This window comes from Lingula anatina, chromosome 5, assembly GCF_051362555.1.
Source record: "Lingula anatina isolate TDL-2025a chromosome 5, LinAna3.0, whole genome shotgun sequence".
NCBI lineage: Eukaryota > Metazoa > Brachiopoda > Lingulata > Lingulida > Lingulidae > Lingula > Lingula anatina.
Genome location: NC_141771.1, coordinates 20,222,998 through 20,246,713, shown reverse-complemented (window position 1 = coordinate 20,246,713; position 23,716 = coordinate 20,222,998). Strand labels below are relative to the sequence as shown.

At 38.6% G+C, this 23,716-nt stretch overlaps 1 protein-coding gene and 1 long non-coding RNA gene across 2 annotated transcripts; both read left to right on the top strand.

Moving 5' to 3' along the window:
* Positions 1-1,190: 1,190 nt before the first annotated feature.
* Positions 1,191-4,180, top strand: LOC147761852 (histamine H1 receptor-like). The gene has a single exon (XM_087012446.1). The coding sequence runs from the start codon at positions 2,332-2,334 to the stop codon at positions 3,817-3,819; it is 1,488 nt and encodes a 495-aa protein (XP_086868572.1). The 5' UTR covers positions 1,191-2,331; the 3' UTR covers positions 3,820-4,180.
* Positions 4,181-18,914: 14,734 nt separating this feature from the next.
* LOC106157664 (uncharacterized) lies at positions 18,915-22,092 on the top strand. The gene is made up of 4 exons (XR_001237837.2): positions 18,915-19,010; positions 20,679-20,737; positions 21,216-21,307; positions 21,661-22,092. It is a non-coding gene; the product is annotated as an uncharacterized LOC106157664 (long non-coding RNA).
* Positions 22,093-23,716: the final 1,624 nt, after the last annotated feature.

Below are 23,716 nucleotides of genomic sequence, written 5' to 3'. Positions count from 1 at the left end.
TTTATAGTCTAAAATCCAACGTATGTTCAATAGACTTTACATATTTATAAAATTCACAATTAAAAGAAAAAATTACATGGCAATTACGTGGCATATCGTTAACCATTAGCGTACCAGTCAGTTTACACGTGGCATATCGTTAACCATTAGCGTACCAGTCAGTTTACACGTGGCATATCGTTAACCATTAGCGTACAGGTCAGTTTACACGTGGCATATCGTTAACCATCAGCGTACCAGTCAGTTTACACGTGGCATATCGTTAACCATTAGCGTACCAATTGGTTAACACGTGTCATATCGTTAACCATTAGCGTACCAGTCAGTTTACACGTGGCATATCGTTAACCATTAGCGTACCAGTCAGTTTACACGTGGCATATCGTTAACCATTAGCGTACCAGTCAGTTTACACGTGGCATATCGTTAACCATTAGCGTACCAGTCAGTTTACACGTGGCATATCGTTAACCATTAGCGTACCAGTCAGTTTACACGTGGCATATCGTTAACCATTAGCGTACCAATTGGTTAACACGTGTCATATCGTTAACCATTAGCGTACCAGTCAGTTTACACGTGGCATATCGTTAACCATTAGCGTACCAGTCAGTTTACACGTGGCATATCGTTAACCATTAGCGTACCAATCGGTTAATACGTGGCATATTGATAACGAACCAGTTAATTCAATTATTGGTATTAATAACCAAGCGTCTGAATACCGTCGGTCACAAATCATAAAATGTACAAGGGTGGGACAGCTGTTGCGTAAACCACTGATGTTAAGTGCACCAGTAAAAAAATTTATATCGAGTTGTGTTGTTCTACTCTAACTTATCATGACTAATATAATATTACATCTGTTTATACATCTCTAACTGCCTTATATCAACTGTAACTGGGATAACGAGACAAGATAATTCTCTGACGTCACTTAAAACGGATTTATTTTCACGAATATTTACCTAAAATACCAATTTAAACCTCCTATTTCCCAGATATTCAAACAGGTAGGAACACTTCCTGTGCAGAAACGAGGCATCATTTGCATTCCACGTTGTCATTACAAACATGACTCTTTATTAAACTAACCCTTCATGTGAGCTGCATTTAATAGAAAACTTTTATGATCATCTTTCACATCACAGGTTATGATGGAATTAATGCTGATGCAGAGGCGTGTCAGCGGTGTCAGAGGCAGCACACCGGTTGGTTTGGATTTGTTGATGATTGGCAGCCAGAAGTAGGCGTAAATGGCAAGGATTTGAAGTGGACACAAACCACAAATACGATTGATTTCGGACAGTGAAATAAAAAGGACGCTGCATGGTAATACGTGACAAGATACCATTATCTATAAAATGAAAACAGTCATTATACCTGTAGCTGAAGCTGACGGATGCTCTAAGCAACCAAAGGCTGAGCGCGGTGACAACAGGTGGTCAGTGGTCAGTGTCGGCACTGGAAGAGAACTTTAAGATAACACTGACAGTTATGATGTGCACGTTGTTCAGGAATGGATTTCATTTATTCACATTTTGTTGAATGTCACCACTACTATATCATCCTTTTTATCGAACCATTCCTGTCGTTTTTATTGTGTGAAGAAAAAAAAAGTTATATCTCCACGGAATTGTCTTGGATATACACAATGATAGTCTGATGTTACAGATAAAGGTTAAACAACAAACACGATGCGTCATACCTGCTTTGCCGGATTTCCCTCATAATGTGTGACTTGATGGTGCGTTCCGGCAGGCATTCATAGTTTGAGCTGTCTAAAGATTCATGTATACATGTTTGGGGAGAGGAGTGGACAGAGGCGTGAATATTGCAGACATGGAATTTGTTCGATGCAAAACAAACACGCTACCACAACAGAACCGTGCGTAATCGGCTTTGTGAACAAATCTTGGCTGTATATTCCGATCCTCTTAATTATCACATTCATGACTTAGTTGATGGGGGATCGGTAGCAATATAAGGAATGGCTATTTTCCATATAAGACAACTGTGATATATCCCCTAGCTGAGTTTGGCACCCAGCTAGGCGACATATATACAACGGATATTCCCTCTCCGGCTGACTTAGAGGATTTGTTTCAGCAGAACAGTAGATTTACGCTCACATTTTTCACTTCTGTCTCGATTGCGATTTATTTTTTAAAGATGACATGGTGCAAATTTAGCTGCGATAAGGAACAGAAAACAAATCCAACAAATTCAAAAAGCTTTCATTATCTAGAAATGGTCCACCGTACAATGTAACTTATAATACAGCGGGAAGCACTGGAAACCCTGCATCAGCAAGAATCAAAAACATTTACTATGGAGACTAATGCAACGTTATATAATTACCAAGAGAACGTTTCTATTCCCAGTACTTGCCAGAGGATAGCATGTACACCATTCATCGTGGTGGAAAGTGCAATCTCGCTGACAACGATTATGTCGAACTCTCTTGTTTTGATAGCTTTCACCAAATTCAAAGCGCTGAGAACGAACGTGAACATTGCTATATTCACCCTGGCCCTAACTGACTTCGTGACAGGTCTGGTTTGCATGCCTTACAGTATAGTGTGCGGCTACTTGACGGAGATGGTACCGTCCCTGCACCATCTTTTATACAACAAGTACTACTGCCTGGGAAAAATGTGGCTACTCGGAATGACTTTTGGGACTTCGCTTTTCATCCAGGTGCTTATATCAATGGAAAGATATATTAAAATCTGTCACCACGAAAGATATCATTCATTCGTGACAAAGCGGAGAATCGTTGTGGTGACTGTAGGTATTTGGCTGTACATGGTACTGTTACATAGTCTCCCTTTTATGGGTTGGAATACATGGAGTCCCGGGACTGAGTGCCATGTCAAACACACAGTGGCCGACTTCTACCGGTATGCCGTGATCCCCCACGTTCCCGTGGGTATCCTCCTTCCACTGGCCTTCTACACGGCCGTCCTGTGGAGGGTGAAGAAAAGTATGCGTGCAGTTAGTGCTGAAATCGGTGACGGCGGCAACATTAACCAAGCTCAAATAAACAGTGAAAAAACGCATTTAACTTTGGCGCCAGTGGAGCTAGATCAGGCAGGGCCTTCAGGGCAGAGTGAGGGTGCACGACGCAAGGATGGGCGCCTTTCAACAATAGTTCAACCGAAAATAATGCCAGTGTTCCATAAAGATTGTCGCTGTCCCACGAGCTCAAACGAGTCCCCTTACCTCCCATGTGGCAGCAAAGGGAAAGGGATAGGAAAATCAACATTGCGCAAACACATGAAGAACCTTACTAAAGAGAACCCTTTGTTCTTGACAAACATCATAAAACCGTCGACAGAAATTCGTGATGTGGTTTTCTGTGGGAACCCGGGGTTGCCTTGTGTTCATCTGCCCTTCCACACACCACAGGAGAAACTGGATACTGTAAAGAAAGATGTTGATACAAGGGTTCCAGTGGCGTCGCACAGGACGCAAGGTAAAATGATCCCAGCACTGGAAGGTGATAAACCAATGGAAATGAACAAGAAAAAAATAAGATTTAGAATCCCTCCTTCAACTGTTAGCGTTAAGAATGCGGAAGTTAAGGTTTTAAAGATGACTGCATTAACGTGGTTCTTTTTGGTGATACTTTTTGCACCCTATTCGATTCTCCACTGGTGCGAGAAGTACTTTGAGGCGGACAATTTGGTGTTTGTAGTTCTTCGGAACATCGGAGTTGAACTGTTGTATGTAAGTTCCACCGTCAACCCGTTCATATACGGTGTGATGAATAGTAACTTCAAATTAGCATTCAATAGACTACTGAGCTTTTTTTAGTAAAACTGAAAAACGTCGTTCGTAGGTATTACGTAAAAACAACTCACGATCCACATATACCAGCACTGTATACGGAACCGGTGACTACGCCATAAAAGCGCACTTCCTTGTTGTAAGTAATGATTGTTCTGGCTGTCATTGTTATATAGCAGTTCCAAGTCCAAACTCCACCACACGCAGTCTCTCTATTGGCAAGACTCATTTACATTAGCATGCGTTGTATTTTTACTTCCCGTATGGATCAGTATGTCGTAACACATTTTTAAGATTACCAGTTCTCTTACTTACAAAATAAATTTGTTTTCCAAACGTTCATATCCTGTACAAACATGTTTTTGTAAAGTAAGTAGAAATGCTTGAAGTAAAAAAAAGTCACCGAAAAATAATTTCCTGATTTATTTTTTTTATATTTTCACAAATCTAGTCATCCATATCAATATTGCAACAGTGGATCGCTGTTTGCTCATAATATTATATGCAGGAACATTTAGATATGATATCGATGGCTTGATTCCCAGTGTGCAATTAAGAAAGACAAAAAATCGTGAAGATGATGTTCAAACGTAAACAAGACATGCTTGGTACTTTCTTAATCCCAAACAGAAAGAAAGAGAGAGAGAGGGAGAGGGGGGAGTATAGAGAGTGTCAGGCAGTCCTCTGACTGGGAGGTGAATCATTTGTCTTCTTTATCTCAAAATATTGTTTGCATGGAGAAACTGGATGTTTTGGCTTTCTTCGTCCCAAATGTGCCCATACAATGGAGTAGTGACCCTTCCTACGCTCTCTCAAATGGAATCATTTACTATGGAGCTCATGCAATGATAGCGTACGTTGACAAGCCTGCTTGTCGTTGAAACTTAAGCATGCCAGTTTCAGCAGAAATCTTCAGAAAACACTGTTACTGCTGTAAGAGCAGAGATAAATCGATAAGATTCTTCCCGGCAAAATTACACCAGCGGCAAGCTGGGAACCACGACATGAGGTGTGCGCCGCAGCTTATTGTTTGCTCTGCCGTAAATTATATTGTAACCGTCCTGCCTTTACTTGCCAACTTCACATTTTATGACAACCTTGTGAGCACCCCTGGTACACCTGTAAGCAACTTTGATCATTACCACCTGAGGGCGTCAAAAAGGTCATTTGTTAACATGGAATTGGAGATAACTGTTTTTTTAACTCTAAGGCATAGAAAAACGTTCCCATGGTTTTTTAAGAAAGGGTTAATTGATAGCTACTGTATATACAGCTGTGACACTATAGCATATTAGCTTCTTGGCAATATCCAATTCAATGCCAGTTTATGTTACTAGTAGGATTTTCCCTTATCAATCCGCTTAAATAGCACGGAAATATACAATATCATATCATTCGATAATGCCACCACATCCAATATATAGAGAGGGGGAATTTCCTAACTCAAGTCCGTGACGTGACAGCGGCGGTTTTGGAGGTTGAAAACTGTAATACACCACTTCCAATCACATCTCCCTAAAAAGTACAGTTTACAATATCTATTTTATCGCAACAGCACGTACTGCAATCTGATGCCAGGGTATTTTCTTGGAAGATTTACGTCGGATTTTATAAGCAGAAAGCAGATATAATGCCTTCGTTTAATGTATCAGGCCAGTAGCCAGGGGGGGGGGTTCGGGGGGTTCGAAAGAACCGCCCCTTTTGTCAGGAAAAGGTCCACTTTGATCTAGGTAGACATAAGTTTCATTGTCAAAGGTCCACTTTTTCAGAAAAAGAACCCCCCTTTTGAATTTGCTGGCTACGGGTCTGTGTATCGTAACATATAGTGTATCTCCTATAGCTAAACAAAACGGTTAAAAAACCAAACGCTGCCTCAAGATTGTGGCGCACACCATATTCGTCAACCATGCCGATCTTCGTGATAATATCTTATGTAGGTAGGGCGTTACGTTGGGAACCAATCACTATCTCACGCCAGTGAACAAAGCTGTGAAATTGGTGATTAACGCTTGGTTACCCCACCTGCTAAAGTGCGTGAGACGGTGAAAAGAGCAACAAGGAAGGAGTTTGCAATCTGAATGTGTTCAATTTCACAGAAATAATATTAAGATAAGAATGTGATGAAAAAGAAACGAAAAGTAAGCAATTTTGCACAAATATAAACCTTTATAACGTACCGATACCTCTAACAAACCAAGTTCGATAGAAAAACTACTGAGATATCTGAAAGGAATGCCTAACAAAGTTGCAAGAAGTTAACATAAACTTTAGTCACAAAAACTGGTTGGATCCCGATGTCAGGTATAAAATCTGCCTAATATTTGTTGCAGCAAAGAACACAGCCGTAGCTGATGACAACTGCACTGGGCACGTTAATAAATTAAGCCTCTGATAAAAGGCTTTTTTTCTATACTAAACTACATCCAGTCTTTGTTATTACTACTACTATATATTTACTTCGTGAAGCAGATTTACTTAAGATACCCATCTTACATTTGTAGTTATTATATAGTAGTTAAGTGTTGTGTATTCAAAATGCTTTTATATACGAGCACCTGTATATGCATATGCATATGTTTGCCAGTACGTGTGCATGCTGGCGAAGTTTAAACTATGGTAGCTTCTAACAAAGCAGCCATTCGGAAAATATTTTTAACTTTGAATACTCCTGTGCTATTATCTATAAAATTGTTCTTGTTTCCAGATAAAAAGATCAAATAAAAATAAAGAAATAAAATAGAACTAAAAGGCAAAGCCCTGTGTACTTCTGTTGTCCCTAAACGAAAAATTGGCCTCGCAAATTTTATCAAATTTAGATTCTCATGATTTTTTGTATCCTGACATGATGTTTGTATCCTATATAGCTTTAAACATAACGATATAACCATTAACAAAAGAAGAGAAAAGGGCAGATTTGTTTCCTTGGTTGCGTGCCACCAAACAATGGCGCTTTACTGTAAAGAGAGAGGAGGTCATAAAGTGAAGAGGTATAGATATCAGTTCCTGCACGCCGGCGGTGCATGCTGTCAAGATAGTGCAGGAAATGACAAAGGAAATGACAAAGGCAATGCCCGTGTTACCACCACTGCGTGGGCTCACCTGGGGAGGGGCTGGGCTCCACGTGCACAGTGACGTGTTTTATATGTTCAAAACGTGACTGACAAGATAGAGTTGCAAATCAACAATGAGTCTCTATGATACATGCGAGCATCACGTTTCTTGCAGCTCCGAGATGATGCTGCCCTTACATGCATATTAAACGTCGCTTTGGCACTGCAGAAATAATTGGAACAGGGCACGCAATTTCATTTATGACCTTTATATGGCATAACTTTGGTTTTCCGTGAAATAAGAACAGTAGTTCCTAATCACTAAAGTATGCCATGACCAAAACCGCTCATAAAATTACGTACCCTTTTTCTGCAGAAACTGGTTTTTGAGTCGTTTTCAAAACGAAGACAGGCTGGTGAATTTGATTTTTTAATAATAATAATAATAATAATAATTAATAATAATTCAACGAATGTATATATGCAAAATATATATCAGAAATCTGAATACTGATGGAGCTCTTAAAAGTGAATATAATTGTGACGGTAAAAATTCGAACGAAATAAATAGGTCGATAATCATGTTGTCATGTTGTCAGTGACTCTGTGGCTTCAGTTCCTTTTCAATTAAATTGTATCTTCCTGAATGGAACATTACAGAACACAGTATAATGCATTCTCCTCCTGCTGGTCATTCTGGTCAGATACCCTGCCAGGCCCTTTGCAGTTTCTGCTATGCTTACAGCGTCTTCCACCTTTGTTTTTGATCTCATTACTTCATTCTGGATCTTGCCCTTCTTTGATATATTGAGCGTTTATCTTTCCGTGATCCTCTGGGAATCTTTTGATCTGTCGAGGTGGTTGTTTATCAGTCATAAAACATAAAACATGTTTTACCCTGAAAATGTTGAAGGGTATCAGTGCACACATTAAACTCCCCCAAATTTCCTCAAACCTTTGTCTGTCAATTTATTTGCCCCCCCCCCCCCCCCCAAACACACACACACACACACACACACCGGACACTCACCCATAACACTGGTTATTGTGTCGAAAGCTGCTTTCATCACATTTTCTTTTAATCTGCTGTGCAGTATATGTAAGTTTCACTACATTTACTCTTAAATTAAAATAGCTTGCCAGTACTACCCATGAATTATTACTTCATTACTTTAAGAATATCCTTACCTCCCCCCTCCCGACCGTCTCACGTTGTCTTCACTAACACAGTTGGGTGATTTCTGTGGAGTCCGTCACAATCATGGTTGAGACAGCGTCAAAATCAAAACGAAACAGCCTGCGGTACATTTCCCTTATGAACAGAGATTGTTTACTTGAAAATTTTTCACAGTGACAGATAGATTAACAATAAATAAATAAATAAATCAGATGAAAAAGAGTTCAAGGCCAATAAGAGTAGATATAGCAGAGACATGAATAAAAATCGAAACAATTACTTCATCTCTAAGCTAGAGCTTCTTGTCAGACGAATAAACTGCACACAAAGTTCAGCTCTTTTCCATTTGGTTGTTAATAGAACAAAACCAGCCTTCAGTGTGTGTGTGTGTGTGTGTGTGTGTGCGTGTTTGTGTGTGTTTGTTTGTGTGCGTGCGTGCATGCTGTGACATAACTTTAGAGGAGTGGAAAACTCTCCTGATAGGCCTACATGTGCTGACTCTTTACCTCCCCCCTCCCCCCAGGGCCAAGCACCGACTTATCTGCAACCCAGGTACAGTTACAGTCTTCTTGAGTCCGTCATAACACTTTCCTTTTTTATCTGCAACAAGTGACGACCTTTAATTTTAAGCTTAAATAGCATGTCATCACCGCCCATGACTTACATGTATAACATTATTTCTGTAAGAACATCAGTATCCGAGAGAAATTTAATTTTTCTATACAAATATGTCATATATCCTAACCCCCCCTCCCCCCTCCCCCCCCCCCCCCCCCCCCCCACCGTCCCGTCTCAGGTTGTCTTCACTAACACAATTGGGTGATATCTGTGGAGTCCGTCAGTATCATGGTTGAGACAGCATCAGAATCAAAACGTAACAGCCTGCAGTACATTTCCCTTATGAACAGAAATTGTTTACTTGAATTTTTTACACGGTGACAGATAGATTAACAACAAAAAAATTAATAAATAAACAAATAAATAAATAAATAAGAGAGGGTGATAAAAAAGAGTTCAAGGCCAATAAGAGTAGATATTGCAGAGACATGAATCAAAACGTAACAGCCTGCAGTACATTTCCCTTATGAACAGAAATTGTTTACTTGAATTTTTTACACGGTGGCAGATAGATTAACAACAAAAAATAAATAAATAAATAAGAGAGGGTGATGAAAAAGAGTTCAAGGCCAATAAGAGTAGATATTGCAGAGACATGAATCAAAACGTAACTGCCTGCAGTACATTTCCCTTATGAACAGAGATTGTTTACTAGAAATTTTTTCACAGTGGCAGATAGATTAGCAATAAATAAATAAAATAATAAAAATCGAAAAAAAATTCTTCATTTAAAAGATGGAGCTTTTGGATACACGAATGAGCTACACACAAGGATCATTGCTTTTCCATATAGTTTTCAAGATAACAAAATCAACCTTCACTGTATGTGTGTGTGCGTGTGTGTGTGTTTGTGTGTGTATGTTTGTGTGTGTGCATGTGTGTGTGCGTGTGTGTGTGTGTGTATGTGTGCGTGCGTGCGTGCATGCTGTAACACAATTTTATTGGAGTGGTGAACTCTCCTGATAGGCCTACATGTGTTGACTTTTGGAAATAGCATGGCATTCAACGCTTCCTGGCCTAAGATGGATGTACCGCGCCCAGTAAGCACAGCTTTATCGGTGTACAGCTTGTTGGAGGCTTTTTTTGTTATTGTGACAAGTATGGGAGAGCAAATTTTTATGGAGGTGGAGAATTAAGCAATTGTGCCCTTATGTGAGGTCATTTTAGTCCATGGGCCAAATACCGAAACCCTCCCCCCCCCCACCCCCTTAGTGCATAACTCTTAAACTATACATCTGAAATGATTTTGAATTCCATTTACTTACTACATTTGAATTATTTAATATTTTTTTGGTCTCAGAAATTTCAATTTTTAATCTCAGGCGTTACCATAGCAACGGCTGTAGTACACACACCCACCACCAGTTTAATGGCAAACGAGCAGAAAATAAAAGCTCAAGACCTAAGCTGTCATAAAAACATAATTAATGAAAATCACTAAGGGGGGGGGGAGGGGGGTCTACATTGGTACACATACTATTTGCATGGTTTGTATTGTAATCACCCACGCAACTAACCTTGAAGGAGATGGTCGAGGGCCATTTATCGTATATGAAGGCTGTAACCCTGAAAACGTTGAAGGGTATCAGTACACACACTCAAGCACACACGAAGCTCAACTTCCCCAAATTTCCTCAGACTTTTATCTGTCATCATATTTGACCCCCCCCCCCCCCCCCCACACACACACACACACACAAACACACAAACCGTACATTCTTCTTATAACACTGGTTATTTTGTCGACGGTTGTTTTCATCACATTTTCAAATTATATACCGCGTAGTATATGTCAGATTTACGACATTAACTCTTACACTAAAATAGCTTTCCAGCACTACCCATGAAATATTACTTGAAGAACATCTTTACTCCCCCAGCCCCGTCTCACGTTGTCTTCACTAACACAATTGCGTGATTTCTGTGGAGTCCGTCACAATCATGGTTGAGACAGCGTCATAAACGAGACACCGCAGCCTGTGGCACATTTTGTTATGAACAAAGATCAAGGACAAGGAGCTGCCAGGCCTTATAAACGGATTAGGCGTTAACTTACCCTACCAGCAGATCTTTTAGCTCTAACACCCATATTAACCACATAACCCGAGAAAATAAATAAATAACTAAATAAGAGAAGGGGATGAAAAAGAGTTCAAGGCCGATAAAAGTAGATTTACCCAAGACATTACTAAAAATTGAAAAAAATTCTTCATTTATAAGATGGAGCTTTTGGACAGAAGAATGAGCTACCCACAAAGATAATTGCTTTTCCGTTTGGTTTTCAACATAACAAAATCAGCCTTCACTGTATGTGTGTGTGTGTGTGTGTATGTGCGTGCGTGCATCCTGTAACACAATTTTTAGCGGAGTAATAAATTCTCCTGATACTCTTACCCCCCCCCCCCCCCGGGCCAAGCACCGACCTATCCGCAACCCAGGTACAGTTACAGTTTGCTTGAGTGCGTCAATGGAATGAGCATTTACCTGTGTTTGTTTGCAGCCGCAAAGATTTTACGGCAAGGGGCATTGAATATGGATATATTGCATATGGCCCACTAGATTCCTATTTCCGTATTTTGACCACTTCGTGGCGTACAAACATTGAATGGAAAATATGACCTCGGCTTCAGTTGTGGAGATTTAGTAAAATGTTATGTATCTTTGGTCGGAAAGCTTTGTGCGCACTTTTCCTAAAGTCTGTGGGCAGACATGTATAATATATACGCAAGGGTACGCCTCATCGCTTCACATAGACACAGTATAGAACAGAATTAATAAATTAAAAAAGATAAAAGGATAACCAAAATCAACAAATGAAATTAATTGCAGATATTCTGTTAAGCTTTTCAATCTATTAAACACATAGGCCTATTTATATAGGAACCTTTAACATAAGAAATCAATTTTGGAATTCTACCGATTCATACCAATCTTTTTTCGACGAGCTGTTATATAAAATGTATGACTTCAAATACTTCCCAGACGCATAATATTGCAGAGACTTTATATGTATGACTTCTCCCTCAGTATCCCCCTTCGTGACATTGTTCCCCGCTCTTTACATTAATAATGATTTACTCGGGATTTGATGTTACGTGTTAACAACGTTGGCTATCTATACTACTTGTATGTCTATGCATAATAAACGCATGTAAATACTACATTAATAACTACATAAAGTGGATAAATAACTAGGAAAATACGTAATTACAATATTAAAATGATATTAATTCTTATTCATGTAAGATTTTAGCGAGATTACCTTGTACAATAATATTACAGAGCACAGAACATTCTACTCAATGGGTTTACTTTTAAATACGAATAAAACGGAAGTGAACAAGCGCACTGTAGCCTATCTTTACTTGTCTTGAACTAATTTTGTAGGGCGAAAAGAGGCAAGAATCAAGATAGGGCGGATAAAGTTGGTATAGGGACATATTTTTGAATAGCGACTGTGCGTGTGGCTCTTACAGGAACGTTGTCTTTGCCACAGAATCTCTAACACAACCAGGCGTCTTTGATCCTCTTACCTGCTGGAATATTATTTGTTGTTCAGAGAGGACGAAGTCCAAGTGACATTGACTCAGGACGCCATGACAGGAGGGAAAGAACTCGATAGGTGGTCACGATCCTCGTGGAAGAAGCATGGTATTCAACGCTACCTACTCAAAGATGGACAGTAACAGCTTGTTGGAGGCTTTTGTCGTTTACTGTGACAAGAACGGGAGCGCGAATTTTCTATGAAGGGGGAGAATTAAGCAGTTGTGCCCTTATGTCAGGTTATTTGCGTACTTGTAATCACCCGGGCGACAAGCCTTCAAGGAGATGATCGAGAGCCATTTATCGTAAATAAAAAAATTTACCCTGTCAATGTTGAAGGGTACCAGTACACACACCCAACCACACCCGAAACTCAGTTTCACAAAATATCCTCAGACCTTTATCTTTCATCATACCCCTCCCCCCCCCCCCCCCCCCCCCCCCACACACACACACACACCATACACTCTCCTCATAACACTGGTTATTTTGTCGCCGACTGCTTTCATCAGGTTTTCTTTTCATATACCGTGTAGTATATGTTAGATTCACGACACTAACTCTTACACTAAAATAGCTTTCCAACACTACCCATGAAATATGAAATATTACTTGAAGAACTTCTTTATTACCCCAGCCCCGTCTCAGGTTGTCTTCACTAACACAATTGGGTGATTTTTATGGAGTCCGTCACAATCATGGTTGAGACTGCATCATAAACGAGGCACCTAAGCCTATGGCACATTTTTCTTATGAACAAAGTTTGTTCACTTAAAATTTCTGCACAGTTGCAGATAAATAAGCGAAAAATGGGGATGATAAAAAGAGTAAGGTCAATAAGAGTAATGTACGAGTAGATTTAGCAAAGATGTTCAAAAAATCGAAAGAATCACTGCATTTAAAAGCAGGTACCAGGCCATAAAAACGGATCAGACGTTAACTAACCCTACCCGCAGATCTTTTAGCTCTAACACCCATATTAACCACATAACCCGCACCTTAAAATACAATGTATTTACCACTGCGTTCTCCCATTAAGTTTTCAACAATTTAGTTTTCCATTGGGTTTTCATTATAACAAACCAGCCTTCAGTGTTGTAACACAATTTGTAGCTGAATCGTAAACTCTCCTGACACATCTGGTGACACTTTGCCACCCCCCCCCCCCCTTTCCGGGCCAATCACCGACCAATCCACGACCCAGGTAAAGTTACAGTGTGTTTGAGTCCATCGTAACACTTTCTTTATTTTATCTACCGTGCAGAACAAGTGACGACCTTTAATTTTAAGTTTAAATAACATGTCATCACTGCCCGTGGCTTATTACTTCATTCCTCTAAGAACGTCAGTATCAGAGCGAAATTTAATTTTCTTAATTTAATTTTCTCATACATCCTACAAATATCTCAGAGAAATATTTTTTGTAATGTATTTTGCTTTTTATTTATTGCCATGGAATGAGCATTCGCATTGTTTGTATGCAGTCCCAACGATTTTACTGCAAGGGGCATTGAACGGGTACAGAGCGGTGCACGTGTTCTAGCTTGGCGCTGGCGTTGCATATGGCCAACTTGATTCTTATTTCTGTATTTTGACCGTTTCGTGGCGTACACACATTGTATGGAAAATATGACCTCAGTTGTAAAGTTTCAGTTGTAAAGTTTCAGTAAAATGTTATGTATCTTTGGTCGGAAGTCTTTGTGCGCACTATTCCTACTAGCCACTGAACAGTAATAGCAGTAACATCAGTAGAGATACATCCTCTTTCTCACATCTATTCAAGAAGCACAGAAGACAGGTTAAATCAGAGAAATACACAGTTTTGCCTTATCACCGTGTTCTAGATCCTTCCAGAATACATGTGTAAAGAAATCATTTTACAGGAAATAATAAAGCACCATATTTAACCGGACTCTGGACTTGTGTTGATCAATTGTATATACATTTATTACCACTGGGAACAACGTAAAAAAATAGTGGTAATAATATACGCAAGGATACGCTTCATCGCTTCATCGCTTCACATGGACACATTATAGAGAAAATCTAACCAATTTAAAAAAGATAAAAAAGACAAATAACAACATAACAAATAACAACACCTAGGACGGAAGGGAAAAAACTCGAAAGGTGGTCCCGATTCTCGAGGAAAAAGCATGGCATTCAACGCGACCTGCCCTATAGGATGGACAGCTTGTACCGCAGTGAGCACGGCTTGTATCCGTGTACAGCTTGTTGGAGGCCTTTATCATTATTGTGACAAGTACGTGAGCGCAAATTTTGAAGGTGGAGAATTAAGCAGTTGTGCCCTTATGCCAGGATATGTGCATAGTTTGTATTTTAATATTTTAATATTTTAATTTAAAAATCACCCGCGCAACTAGTCTTGAAAGAGAGGGTTGCGAATCATTTATCGTATATGAGAGGCCTTTACCCTGTGTTAGATTCACGACATTAACTCTTAAACTAAAATAGCTTGCCAGCACTACCCATTACTTCTTTACTTTAAGAGCATCTATATCCCAGCCCCGTCTCAAGCTCTGTCTTCACTAACACAATTGTGTGATTTCTGTGGAGTCCGTCACAATCATGGTTGAGACAGCATCAAAATCAAAACATAACAGCCTGTGGTACATTTCCCATATGAACAGAGATTGTACCTGAAAAATTTTCACAGTGGCAAATAGATAAGTAATTAAGAAATAAATATATAAAATAAATGAATAAATAAACAAGAGAGGTGAATGAAAAAGAGTTCAAGGCAAATAAGAGTAGATTAAGCCGGGCATTAATAAAAATCGAAAAAATTCTTCATTTACAAGCTGGAGCTTTTGGATACACGAATGAACTAACCACAAAGACCATTGCTTTTCCATATAGTTTTCAAGATAACAATCTCAGCCTTCACTGTGTGTGTGTGTGTGTGTGTGTGTGTGTGTGTGTGCGTGCATGCAAGCTGTAACACAATTTTAGCAGAGTTGTAAACTCTTCTAAAAGGCCTACGTGTGCTGACTCTTGGAAGAAGCATGACATTCAATGCTACCTGCTGCCCGAAGATGGACAGCGAGTACCGCACCCAGCGGGCAAATTATGCTGTTCCAATGTTGAAACAATGTTGAACTTCAACGTTGACATGTCCAAGCTTTAACAATAAAAAATATAAACCAACCTCTATACCCTGCTTACTGGTGCTTAAAAAAATTATCAACAATCATTTTATGTTAATCTATATCTATAACGATAAAATTTAAAAAATACAAGAAAGAAAAGTGACTTACTTGGAATCAAACTCATTCCACCGTGGTTGGCGATCAACGACGTTTGGCACTAGGCCACCGCTATCGTATTATTGACAGTATATGTTTCCCTCATACATACCTAAGCTTTAAGGAAATTACGGAAGGCTTGAAAATGCCTTCAAAATATACTTTTAACAGACTTGTGAAGATTCTTTTGTCTATAACTACATATATTTGTCTGGTCTTACCACCGAATATCGTCTGCTTGCAGTCAGACTTCATCATGGAATGAGGTTGTGAAAGAAATCACCAAATATGCACGCCGGAGGGGATGCTAGGTTGTAAAGTTGTATGTTACCTTTATCTTTCATTTTTTACTGTACTACTTTGTATGTCCATTTTGATTTTATGTAACTATTCTTTAAAATTTGGCTCGTCCGTATATTTTCTTCTTTTAATGAATGAAAATAATACATTTTATAGACTGACCACCAATTTTTAAAATAATAAATTTATAGACTGACCACCAATTTTAAAATGTATTGCCTATGATTTGCTAAATGGTTCTCGGCGACATAGACACCTTAAAATTAAAATTTCAGGGAAATTCTACCATATTTTTAAGAAATTCCCTGAAATGTTACCAGATTTCTCATTAATACCATAGACATACCTGATGCAAATTCATTGAGAAAATAAAAACAGAATGATAAATCTGCGAGTTCAAATGCGGAATAACCCCTGTCTCCTTCAGTCCTGATATTTGAAGTTTTCTGTCCGAATGATGAGATACTCCAGTGTGCATAATTTTTAAATGTTAAAAAGTGTAATCCAAAGGAGGTCCAGGACCGCTTTGCTGACAATCTTGAGCTGAACACATAACAACACATTTTCAATTTGTTTCATTTGGCTCATGTCGCCTGACTCTCTAACCTCTACCCGTAACAATCTGTGAACAGTGTAAGATTTAAATGCAACCGCTCCTTAATTTTGTTAATAATCTTTCGGGGCGACCTTTCTGCGAAGTTGTCTTCGTGTCACCTTACAATGACAGTATTTCTTTATGCGACTGTCCTCTGTACAGCAACAGTTGTTGTCATAGACACTGAGTCGTATAATTGGTGTGATAACAGTGTATTGGCTCTCTGTGGAGACAGAAGCCACGTCCCTCGTCTCACGTACAAACGCCTCAAATATCCCGCTCCCTGGTACCGTCTTCATAATTACAATAAAAGTAACAGAAAGCCTACTGTTTGAGGTTATACACGCTCCATCGATGCTTGGTTCATACGTACGTTTAAAAAATGGGAGAAAAGACTCATTTAGTACAGCAAGATGTTAAAAATATAGCCCCATATCTCTGTGTTCTTAATTCTTAGTATTAAGAATTTGCCTTTCCTTATTTAACCAAATTACACATTTTTTCTTAAAAGTACGCCTTCAAGAACTTCTCTACTGCTACTATGTAGAACTACTGAGAAGTCTTTTTTCCTAATTTCATGGTTATGCGTTACATAAATTTGTGCGGAGGTGTGCACATGGTGCACTTAATTGCTCTCCAGAAAATGTAAATGCTGTGGTTTCCTTACCCGACTGTGGTTATATTAGGAATTTGAAATAATAAACATAGCAATGTATAATGTTATATTAATGTATTATGTATAAAGTTAAATAATGTATAATTTTTAATGTTTTCATTGTCGTTGTCCAGAAACGTTAACAAGCAATGGGTACATTAAACAACTCTTTTTAGTTGATACTAAAACGAAATTGTCAGTCTGAAGTATTGGATGCTTTCAAAAGAGCAGTCACGTGAAGGTCTTTTTTGATCCATATGTTCGCTATTTTGTCATGCCAAAAATCGGAGATCACGAGTAAAGCATTAGAAGTAGGGAAATTCTGCGTAGCATACAATATTTCCAAGTTAATCATTACACAGGTTGAGCGTACATAAATCGTTTTGACAATGGTCTTGGGGGGGGACAAGCTAAGATTATATTAAGCTTAATTTAGCCAATAAATATTTTAAAAATATAATACCGGGAATAAATTGACCCTTGAAAGCGTATTAAAACGTTAATGTTGCATAAAAAAAAAACAAGTTTAAACTGTATTTTTAAAGAATAGGACTGAAGGATAAAAGCTTTATAAAAACTGTTTACTACCCTTCATAGTTGCTTGTTCAAAATTTACATGGTTTTGAGCACAATGGAAACTGTTACTAATGATAGACAGTTTCAGTTGCTACCCTCTCAAATTACTTGATTCAACAGGAGTAAAATCTGTCCCAATTATATCACTTGTTGACGAAATTAACTTTTTCCGTTTGTTTTTCCTCTACATGTGCCTGCCCACACCAGTACAATTAACGCATTAGTTAAAATACTTTCTATAATACACCTGTAAAAGTTCGTTAATATGGACAACCTCCTGATAAAAGCTTTCGATTTTCTTAAAAATTACATTTGGCGAGTCACGGGTGCTAGAGGAACGCCCAGCAGATGCAGAATTGAAAACTTCTCATAATATCCGTATGTTCACAAGGAGAAAAAACAATTTAATCGAAATTCATTTGTGACTTAGGTAAGAGACATATGTATTTTGTTTAAGGCCTACGTGATCTCTACATTTGGTAGTTTTTTTCTATCTGATTTTATAAACATTTAACATGTAACATTTTAAACGTTTGTAAATAGCTGTAGGCAAAAACGCCTCTTAAGTAAGAGATGAATAAACTAATAATTTAGTGACCTGAAACTATCAATTATTTAATTCACTAAATAGAAATCCCTAAATAGAAATTGAATCTAAGCAACTGGGTATTAGGGGAGTACGTGACGTTATTCAGTGGCACTACCTGACCCGAGCCTGGTTGCGAGTTAGGGCTCTGGCCGCATTCAGATTCACACACCGTATTAGCTGGGTCGGTCCAACTTTGCGAGGAGTTCTCGCTAAAGTGCAATCAGTGGGATAAGCTTAATCAACACACTGTGGTTAATTACCGGCTAGCTGCTCGAGGAGACGTGTCAGAAAACTAAGCTGATTTCATTGATTGCACTTTGGCGAAAATCCCCTTCAGAGTTGGACCGACCCAGCTAATACGATGAATTTCTTAGAAATAATTTTGCATTTTGCAATTGTAAAATAGTTCTGTCAATTAACAGTTAATATATGTTACTCTATCTTGTATTCCTCAGCATTGAGGTGCCAGCAGAAGAAGGGGTGGCACTTGACTTAACCAGCACACCTGAGGGGTGATGGGTCGTAATACATATCACAGCCCTCACTTCCCTGATGAAGTCTGACTGTCAGCAGATGAAATATTGACTAGTAAATGTGAGTCGATTTTTCTACAGCTATTGATTAATGAAAGTGGTTCTGTGAGTTTACAATAGGTACCCGGTACAAGTAACTAATAAATAACACCTTGATGCTCCAGACAGCCGCAAAAATTAGTCTGAGGTTTACAGTTTTTCATGATAATTTATCTTCAAGAGACGCAATCCACATATAAGCATGCATCTAGGTTTTTTTTTGTCAGTGACACCTGTCCAAGCGCGCAGTTCACTTTCAAAGAGACAAGGAACGACGGTAAGTTTGTGATCATGATGTTATAGTTTAGGTTCCGACTAGGTTGTTACTTCATTGCAAGATCTTACTCTTCATCATACGTACCACAGGCATACCTCAAATTGAGGTAGATAAAAAGTCGTCACCTTAAGAAGTGGTAATTGGCTCTATAGATCGTAACCTTCTCGCCAGCATTGGATAGTAGAAATACCATGGTTAAAAAACTTGTTAGGCCACACTTTTTTTATTTTTATGGATGACATCCTCTGGGGACCCCAAAGTCGGTGCGAGCGGGCGAAAAAAAAAAAAGTCAAAAAAAAAAAAAAAAAACTGCTTAAGAAAAGTTATGTTTTCAGTACACAGCTGGAAACACTAATTTACCACAGAAACACGTATCAAACTAACAACATGTCTTTATCCATGCTACCAAAATATTAAAGCATTGTGAATAGGGCCTACTTCGTAGAAAGGTAAAAAGTCATGAATATATGTGCTGCATATTACCAAATCTATTTAAGGTTATTTCATGCATTCTGTTGGTATAGCAATCAATAAAACAAATATCAAATAAATGTCTTTATTTGTACTCTCAGAAAATTAAAGCATTGTAAACACTTCATAGAATTGTTAAAAAAATGAAGCAAAGATAGGCCTATGCTTCCTACTACTAAGGTAATTTCGGTCGATGCCATTTTGTCTACTTCGACTCACACGTAGCAGCCAACTATCGGGTGGCCTGTCCGACCTTCAGTCCACCAAATACCACGACGCTCTTGTCGACCCTTTTTTCGCTACAAAAAAACCTGGTAGGGTCTATGTGCTGCTTTGGACAGAATGTCACTGAAATTTTCCGGGCGATGATCGCTGGCCGCGGCCAGCCTTTCGTATAATTGTAAAAGGGTGATATCTTCATGTCCAGTATCAATGGCAAACCAATCCAAAACGACGGCCCCCGTTCTCTTTATGACTTTAATTGTCGTGTATTTTGAAATTAATGCTAGAGATGAAGTTGACGGCAAAACGGCCATATTTCCACGTGGTGATAATACGCATGCGCAGTAAGCTCATTTTCCGCACTCGGAACTACTCGGATGTCTCCGCAGTCGTCAATGACAGTATGGAGCTTGCGGAATTAGCCGAGAATTGCCGATTGCATTTTCCGGCAAATTCAATAACTATGTTTGCGACAACCGCCTTCCTTGTGTGTGTGTGTTTGTGTGTGTGGGGGGGGGGGGGGGGATTTTTTTTTTTTTTTTTTTTGGAGAACGGACGAAAATCGGTGCGCGGTATAAAAATAAAAAAGTGTGGCCTTACTGCATGTATATAAATGGTTTCGATTGTGTTAAAGTATCAGTCTTTGTGTACTCTTTTATATACGGTAATTTTTTATTCCTCATCAAATAGATGATACAGCAAATAAATGAAAATGCAATTTAGTATTAGGTATAACATAATGTATATAACGCATTCACGCAGACATGAATCCACACACTATAACACAAAAAAATTACACTGCTTGGTAGAAGTCTTCTGATGTTTTTAACAAAACTGACTTCAGGTTAAGTTTAAAAGTTAACTTGTGATTTTTTCAAGAACTACTGAAAACAACTATAAGTATTAAAGGATTAGTAACATTATTACTACTTCCCAAAATAATGGTCCAAAATTATTATTATTATTATCTTACAGATATTCCAACATGAAGGCGGTGTATGTCTTACTTTTCCTGGTAGCTTTCTGTTCACTTGGTAAGAGATTTTTTTCGTCTGTTTGTTGGACATCAAGTACTTTTGTTTAAGAGGTTATATCTTTTTAAGAAAAAATAGCTTTGTAGAATATACAGACAAACGCTAAAAAATTAAACGCGGGTAGTATGCCTTGAAAAATTAAATTGGAAGGGATATCGTTTGACGACCAGTGGGAGGTTATCGATAAACGAGTCATTCTTCAATTGTTGGTTTACTGTCACTGTTATTTATCTTACAGGCAGAACTGTGTATTCTACACCTAATTGTTGGTTTACTGTAACTGTTATTTATCTTACCGGCAGAACTGTGTATTCTACACCTAATTGTTGGTTAACTGTAACTGTTATTTATCTTACAGGCAGAACTGTGTATTCTACACCTAATTGTTGGTTTACTGTCACTGTTATTTATCTTACAGGCAGAACTGTGTATTCTACACCTAATTGTTGGTTCACTGTCACTGTTATTTATCTTACAGGCAGAACTGTGTATTCTACACCGGATATGGACGCACTTAGAGCTGATATACAAAATCATTTCTCTGTGGTTGTGATCATTATCCAATACCAGGTACATGAGCTATAACGTTAATATGCCATGCACATAAGTACTTGATCTTGAAATATTGACTTTAAATAAGTCTTCTTTTAAATCAAGTTATGTTCTTAGAGTCGATTTTTATAGCTTGTTTCACTTTTATGCATCCAAGAATTGAGTGGTATTACTTCAAAAAAAAAAAAAAAAAAACACACACACACGCATACATTTGAATACATTAATGTGTCATTTCATATCAGTTGTTATTCAATTACTGTGTCATTCAGTGAATCCAAGAAGGCGGAGCATCACAAGTAGCTGCCATTCGACAAATACTACCACCTGTCATCTATACCTAACACTGTCGTTTCTCACATTTCTTTCAGAATCCGGGGATTTTAGCAGTGGAAGGTCTAAGCGACCTTCAACCTGTCGTTATCTATCTTTTGGAACGCGGGATTGTAGCAAGCGCTTCCGGTAACCAAATAATCATCCCAGCTTAATTGATATTAAGCGTCTTCCGATGGCATGACGAGTGGATATTTGAAACATGTCAGAATATCGCTTGCACACGTGTAGATGATCATACAGTGAATAAAATCCCTAAAAACTTCCAATGTCTTGGTTGTTTGGATCACTTTTAGCACATCCATGTATTAACTGCACCTATTCTTTTATTGAATGCCGCCTATTTATACGAATACAATTAATTGTAATGAAAGAAATGTCTATGGACTGTGGAATTTAACCCACGCCTTTTAAATACATACTGAAAATAAATTATTCGTGACATCTGATTCACTTTATCAGAAGTTTGATGGATTTCATTTTTTTTCTTTTGTTGTTGTTGTTGCTCTGCTAGTGTAGATATTAATCCTCCTGCCACGTGGTTTAAGATAACACAAATATTTTACTAAAGAAACTAATAGAATTTGAATGACGTAAATGCATTGACATACAACTGATAATGAAAACAACATCAAAATATAGAAACCATGCTTAGTTTATGTTTCAAATGAATGTGCGGTTATCAAACTAAAGCGATAAAAAGCTTCTCGTACACGCCTGTCTTGATCCGACAGTATTCTCACAGCCACGATGTTCCACAGTCGGATTGTCCTTAGATGGCAGAGATTATTCAGAATATTTGGTATACATGTATATATAAAGTCTTTCTTTGCATTGGGTTTCGATAGCTTGAAGAATCATGTTGACCCACTCTTACAAAATTGTCAAAGCTCCATCTTTGAAGCAGTGGGGACAAGGGATGGCAAGTGTCCGGCCTTTTCGCAGTCGCCAGCCTGTTAAAACAGCGCCACGAGACCCATTAATTTTTATGGTGCCTTTTGATCGCATTTTGTGCAATGATATTCATTACACAAACTATCTTTTACATAGGCCTGTGTGTGTGTGTGTGTGTGTGTTAGTGTGTGTGAGTATGTGTGTGTACAATGTACTTGCATGTTTGTATCGCCGTAGGGTGTGTGTTTGTGTGTGTGTGTGTGTGTGAATGTGTGTGAGAGAGAGAGAGAGAGAGAGAGCATGTGTATGTGGCTCAATTTATGCTTTAAAACGTGGCACCTTTTACTCCATTTTCCGCCTAAGTCTCCTCCATCTTCTTTTCTTGATCGTCTCCTCTCCCCTCTGCCTTGGGCTCGTCGCCCCAGCCGCTGAACAGGTCGTCCACATAGGAGCGCATCGGTGAGAGCAACGTCGGCTAGACATCGCCTCTGTGGTACCCAATGAGCTGTAATGGAACACGCTCGGATAAATCAAGGGGTGTTTTCACTGGTCGGACCAAGGTTTTGCTAAGAAGGTGACCAAAGGGTGGAAAGGGCCCAACAATACCTACGGCACAATGACGAAGACACAGCTTGAATTTTTTACTCGGTACGCTCAAACACCGTTCAGAAATGCAATGGTATTCTCAGCAGTTCTTGAAAGGATATACCTTAGGTTGGGTAAAATGTGTTGTGATTTCTATGAAATTTATTATCATAATTATTATAATTATTAATTCCCATAAAAGTGTATGTACAGAGTGTATGCCTTTAATGTACAGATGTACATATTTGACCCTTCCATTAGGTTTTTATTATATTAGCTTTCCGTTTAGTCTTCAATATAACAAAACCAGCCTTCAGTGTGCGTGTGTGTTTGTGTGTGTGTGCGTGCAAACTGTAACACAATTTTAGCTGACACTACAAATTACTTCATTACTTTAACGACATCTTTACCCAGCCCCGTCTCACGTTGTCTTCACTAACACAATTGGCTGATTTTTGTTGAGTCCGTCACAATCATGGTTGAGACACCGAAGCCCGTGGCACATTTTTTTTTTTTTTTTTTTTTTTTAATGAGCAAAGTTCGTTCACTTGAATTTTCTTCACAGTGGCAGATAGATTAGCGAAAAAAGGGGTATGATAGAGAGTTAAGGGCCAA

What these genes read in the sequence shown, in the direction of transcription:
- LOC147761852 (XM_087012446.1), top strand. Translation starts at nt 2,332, where the DNA reads ATGGAGACTAATGCAACGTTATATAATTACCAAGAGAACGTTTCTATT.